We start from the raw sequence: 6,164 nt of genomic DNA on the forward strand, positions 1-6,164 counted from the left end.
ATATGGAACTTTGATCTCAGTATCAATAAACTCTGTTTGTATCGTTGTCAAGAATTCTTGCTGAGTTCGATTTTATGCTGCGCACTTTTCTACCAATGTTATTCGTTTGGATCCTTGGCATTCAATATTCTGTCCATGTGAATTGACAGTAAGAACCTTGATGATCTTGAATCAAAGCTAAATCACGAGCTTAAAATAGTTGCTGAATGGATGAAATCTAACAGGTTAGCACTAAGTATCTTAAAAACAAATTTCATTTTTTTTCATTCAAAGAAACTGAAGCCAAGTAAGTTATTGAATTTAAAAATTGATGGAGTAAATATTAAGCAAGTCTTCACTGTTAAATATCTAGGTGTTACCTTTGACTCAAACCTTACCTGGAAAAATCATATTAATGAACTCTGTTCTAAATTATCAAAAACTGTAGGAATTTTTTCGAAATTGAGGTATAATGTCAGCATTGATATCCTTATTATGCCGTATTATTCATTAATCTATCCTTTTCTTATCTATGGTGTCCAAGTGTGGGGTTTAACATACCCAACCTATTTAAAGCCTGTCACTACTTTGCAAAAGCGATTAGCTAGAATTTTGACATTCTCAGAACCTATGTCACACTCAGAACCATTGTTAAAATCTCTTAAAGTGCTACTGAAACGAAATTTTCGTATCTGAAATTTTTGCTCAAATTTGTAGTTTGAAATATGCTGATCATCATGAGCTAATTTGTTTTGGCCAAAAAGGACCGGAAGATATCTTTTTTTAACCGTCCAAATCCTACATTTTACACAAAACCATGTCCGGGCCCTGGTACCGAGTGAAATCGATCGATGACGTCACTGGTTGTGTTTACTCAGATAAGCGTGGTTCATTTCACTCACGTTTGTTGTGTATTCGTGGTCGAAGAAAATGTCTGATATTGACGTTTTGTCGAGTGAATCGTCTTCTGAACCAAGCGAAGTTCTCCCCAGTAGCGAAGAGGAAGATGGTGGAGACTATTTTGAGTTGAACGGGAATTTTGCTCCCTATCAAGGCGAACCTCTCGCGGACAGCGAAGATGCCGATATGGCGATGATGATGAAGACGAAGACGAAGATGGGCATTTTGCCTTCTGTTTTAGAGCAGCGCTCCGAGGGACTAATCGCTCTAAATGATTGGTAAGGGCTTATAATTTTTTTTGTACCTCTTCGATAAATCATGGCTCATATCTACGCCTCACATTTATCAGGTGTACGTGTGGAAATTGCAACACAACACATTTGGTCGGAGCACGTGAATATAGATGTTGTCTAGAGATATCCGAGGCAAGGAGACAGTTCACGTTTATCGGTCTAGATGCACAATGTATCGTCAGTCATTCCGACTTTTCTGCCATGACCAACTCCACCGTCCTTGAGCAAGTCGGACCATTTCTTCGAAACAAGGATGGCAGATATTACCGGAAAAGAAGTAATGCAACACAAAACAAGTAAGTGTTCGATAAAATTTAACCTGATATCACACATATAAAATCTTCATTTTTACACCCAGAGCACCGCAATTTGCCTTTCAACTGTCTTACTGTTGTTGTTTAATACACCAAATAAATTCGTGATGCACATTGGTACAACTCTTTGTATTGGGGAGCCGATTAGTTTCTGTGGTGACAGCAAAATAAAATGCAGGGAAATTGTTGACTGCATTATAGAGTAATTTACCTCTGATTGGCCACATTTAATAGGGACATAGTTTTTCAGTGAGTGATTATGGCATGGGAATTTTTTTTTTTTTTTTTTGTGGGTTTTCTCTTAACCTTTATTTCTTACTTTTAGGTTCCTCAGAGCTGTGGCGTATCGGTGGTTAGCAAGGTGGCTATTCGGCCCATTAGGATGGGAAAACACAAGGCCCTTGCCATCATGTGTATACCACAAAATCAGATCAAGTTTTCATACACTGGAGGCAACAGGCTATGTGTCTGGACAGGAGCGTGCGGACTAACTGATATGACAGCCTGAAATAACTTGCTGGATGATACATGTATCTATTTGTAACACAATATGGGGGGTGACAGCTGATATAAAGGCTGCTTGAGCAGAACCATGTTTAAATAAAAGTCCTCCCAAAAATCTAGAATATTGACCCAAAATTTTGGGTAAAAAAATCTCAAAGCTCCCAAAAATGTAACTTTATTACCTCATTTTTCCCAAAAAATTTCCCTCTTCCCGGCAAAATCTTGAAGAATTTTTTTCCTCCCGAGACAGCCTTACTTCGAGTTGACACCGCCATCCCCGTACAGAATGGACAAGACTAATGCAATACTCTTTTATTTTTTTTGCAAAATACACTTTATCTCTTATGTAATCAATTTTGTTTGTATGTGTTACTGGGTGAAAAAATTATTTTCATAAAATACTGTTCACATTCACTCTCTCAAAGAATTGTTTATATTTAATTACAAGTTTTGTTTAATCGCGTAAGAACTTTTTAAAAATTTATTTCTATAAAATAACAAAACCAATTGAAGAAGAATTAATTAAAAGTCTTTCTTGTGAAAAATCAAAATTGGCTATATTATAAACTGCTGTTTCTGCCGGTCTTTCACTGTTTTTTTTTTCATTTTGGGTAGTTTCATTTTCTTCTTGTTGTCCTCCTTCTTTTGGAAGAGGGTCCGGATTGAGAAGAAGAACACCTCTTTTCACCCTGCTGCTGCAACTTTAATTGCTCTGCTTCTGTAAGTAGAAAGTATTTGGTCGTCGTCAAGACTTTAACTTATATTTTACTTTGATTATCTACACCTCAATTCTGTAAGCTCATCATTTAATGCTTTCCCTAATTTGAGATCCCAAAGATTTACAATTCCATCACATGTCCAGATTAAAGTTTGGTTTATGTCAACTCTAGACTATGATATACCCTGAGACTGTTAACACACAAGGGTTTTCAAATTTTGGTGATCACTTTACCTGAAGGGAATAACTCTGTCCGTAGCTCCTTGCGTGCCTCGTGACGTTTTATGGCCGTATCCTTGGAAGTGCGTTCGGGGAACTGATGGCTCAAGGGATCAGGAATCTTTGCCTTGTATTTTGCCCTTACGTTATCCCTCTCCTGTTTTGTCATGCTGAACAGAAGCCGCTTTATGTCTTCCACATAACCTGTAATTTCAAAACAAAAGAAATTACATTAATACCAAAGTATACTTCTAAAGTCGACACAGAAATCTAGTACCTTACTGTCTTATCTAGAAATGTTTCTTCTATTTACTAGCCTAGGCCGGGTCTGAACATCATGGAGATGCTATGTAGCACATACCATATGTAGGTGGCTCTGCAACTTCCCGCACAACTTCCTCACCCATTTTGAATTTAGGATATATTACATTCACATAAGCTCTCCCCTCCTTTGTCTTTTTTGTGTTTCTTCTTAGGTTTTCATTGAAATGCAGACTGGCTAAGACATGTCTATAAAAATGGAAATAAAAAATAAAAATTGTTACATGTACTATAATTGTAATTCATGACAAAGGCCTGCACATGCTCTTTTGCCTAACAAGGTTGTTTGCTTGAGGGTTTACACCCGTGAGGGAGGGTACAAATATCTCAGTCACAAGATTCATTATAAATTAATCTTACCTGCAGAATGTTCCAAGCCATGAAAAGCACATCATCTTGGGATGCCACTGATTAAGGGTGGAGTGAAAACCCTCCAAACAGCTAGCTGGTCTCTGCCTCAGGAGACAGCCTTTTGACATCATTCAGTATGCCAGTCTTCATTAAAATTTCTTCGACCTTTTCATATGCCTTAGTCCCTGGGAAATAATGCAACAATAAATGCTGTTTAGCATTTGAACAGTAATGATGTGGACATAAGGTGCATTTGCAGAGGATATCCTAGCCTGTGAACACAGATGGAATTCCAGCTTTTGTTTTGTGTCACCACTGTGAAACAAAAGCGGGAAATCTATCTGTTTACATGCTAAGAAAATCCATACCCAATTCACGACAGGTCAATGGCAGTTACTGGTAATATGAATGGGAAGTTTGTTGGAAAGAATTATTATTATAAAGGCACAACCCAATAAAAAGATTCATATTTATGTACTGAGTATTTTAACAACTGAAGTGCAGGAAAAGATGCATATTGGGTTATATTATATTATTTTACAGCATTCTACACCGTCATGTTATGGGAGCAGAAAAGCACAGTCAATATCTATATAGGTAGTGTAACTGGCAACCAGACCAACAGATACTCTATTTTTTTGAAACGTCAAATTGACATACCAACTTTGATCCATTTCCTGGGCTCTATGTTTTCATCGTGTGCACACTTTTCAAAGTTACTATCAGGATGGCCAGTATGTTTGTTTGATATGTGGCGCATAAATGATTTCCACTTGGCTAGAATCATGTCTGGAAAGTCATCTTTTGTTGATGTTGAGCACCAAAAGATGTGATTTTTCACTGCCTTTATCCACTCAGAAATCACCTCACACCCTTTTAGTTTGCTGGCAGCCAGAAGTTTCTTAACCAGCCCTTTGGCTACATGCCACTGATCAAAGTAGTGTTTCACAGTTGGTTGATGTTCTCTAATCCACTTTGCAATGCCTCTGTGGCGATCCGACACAAAAACTTTTATGGCAAGCCCAACTTTCGTCAAATACTGAAAACAAAGTTTACAGCCTTCCAATTCCATAGCAGTGCTGCTACCTGCTTGGTTTGCCTGCAATCAAAGAAACAAATAATTTGTGCACATGCCAGTGGTGGATCTAGGAGAGGGGCCCCCCTCTTATTTTGGGTAAAAAAAGAAGAAATGACAGAAGGGAGAAAAGCCCCCCCCCCACCCCCCCTTAGTTCAAGCTTTGGGTCCGCCTCTGCATGCAGGACAAAAAATTGTTTTCCAATACAAGTGTTTGACAGCTTGTTTCAAAGGAATAAATGCAGCCTCAGGGACTTACAGCATTTCATGTTACTGTATAAAGTTAAATAATGTATTCACAAGGAACATCTCAGCATTACTCATGTACTCAGTTTTTACCTGTAACAACTCAAAGTGTACAATCTTCATAATGGGTGAGCAAAGGAGTGTATAAACCCCATATTTGGCCGAATGACCCATCGAGTCAAACCGACCATCACCTGACCAGACTGCATCTTTAATCTCCTTAATTTGGGCAAACAACCCTGCCTGGTAGTCTTCCCAGTACTTTAAAACCACTGGAAAGAGAAATCTGCTTTGATGATAGAAGAAGGTACGTGATTCGTACACACTCAGGCCCATGTGTTTAAAAACAAGAAGAATTTTTCCAATAGAGCCACCAGCCATTAAGACAGCAAAGCTTAGCAGAAGATTTCCTGCTGGATATCTTCCAAGAATAAATGGCTGGCTTCTCCATTTGAAATTCTTTTTGCATGATTGACAGTTTTGGTTCACAGTGACCATGGTTCCGCAACTGTCCATCGACACTGACGGGTTGCTTTCTTTGCAGTTGAAGCAGAAGAGAGAGAAAACTGCCAACAATGCGCTGTAAAAAACAATGAACTTTGGTTCATCTTGACATGGGGTACCAGGTGTCACTCTGTAAAGATGAAAGGAAACCATTAGAACTTGGGTCTTAACTTTAATTAACAAATATTTTTATCTTTGTTGTGTAGTTAATTATTATTACCAGTATCATTATTATTATCATTGCTATTATTATTATTATTATTATTATTATTATTATTATTATTTGTTATTATTATAATTCTATATTACATAATACTTTATTGGCATGTTTATAACAATTTTGGCTATTACACTTACTAAGTTTTAGTTCTTCAGTAGTTTTTGGTAAGTTATTGAAATTGTGAATTATTAGTGTGGCTGCTGTTGTTATAATTTGTCAATGCTTTGCAGCAAAATTGCAATGAACTAGCAATAACATTCTTATATACAAAAATTATGTGACTAAGTACTAACAACAGAACATTTCCTACTTTACAGTATTTCTTGTGACTGGTGTATCCTTCTCTTCGTCATCTCCATCATCGTCCATTTCTGCTTCCTCCTCTGACAATTTCCATTCAGGATCAGTGTCATCTTGGTGGTTTTCCTCAAATGGAGCATCCTCGCCTAATGGGTGAACATCCGCCAGGCTTTTGTCTGGATCATCTTCAATTTCCGTAGCAGGAAATAATTCGTCTGCT

The 6,164-nt window shown here is 37.6% G+C and overlaps 1 protein-coding gene and 1 pseudogene across 1 annotated transcript; one reads left to right on the forward strand and one right to left on the reverse strand.

Annotated features, from left to right (window-relative positions):
• The first annotated feature begins 909 nt into the window (after positions 1 to 909).
• Positions 910 to 2,008, forward strand: LOC138010805 (uncharacterized). Its single transcript, XM_068857783.1, has 3 exons — positions 910 to 1,157; positions 1,229 to 1,468; positions 1,812 to 2,008. The coding sequence occupies exons 1-3, from the start codon at positions 910 to 912 to the stop codon at positions 1,975 to 1,977; spliced, it is 654 nt and encodes a 217-aa protein (XP_068713884.1). The 3' UTR covers positions 1,978 to 2,008.
• A 599-nt stretch (positions 2,009 to 2,607) lies between these two features.
• LOC138009701 (uncharacterized) overlaps positions 2,608 to 6,164 on the reverse strand; it is a 4,527-nt pseudogene continuing 970 nt past the window's right edge.

This window comes from Montipora foliosa, chromosome 7 (genome assembly GCF_036669935.1).
Source record: "Montipora foliosa isolate CH-2021 chromosome 7, ASM3666993v2, whole genome shotgun sequence".
Taxonomy (NCBI): domain Eukaryota; kingdom Metazoa; phylum Cnidaria; class Anthozoa; order Scleractinia; family Acroporidae; genus Montipora; species Montipora foliosa.

What these genes read in the sequence shown, in the direction of transcription:
- LOC138010805 (XM_068857783.1), top strand. Translation starts at nt 910, where the DNA reads ATGTCTGATATTGACGTTTTGTCGAGTGAATCGTCTTCTGAACCAAGC. An exon ending in CTAATCGCTCTAAATGATTG is followed by an intron (nt 1,158 to 1,228) that starts GTAAGGGCTTAT and finishes CACATTTATCAG; the next exon opens with GTGTACGTGTGGAAATTGCA. An exon ending in AGTAATGCAACACAAAACAA is followed by an intron (nt 1,469 to 1,811) that starts GTAAGTGTTCGA and finishes TCTTACTTTTAG; the next exon opens with GTTCCTCAGAGCTGTGGCGT.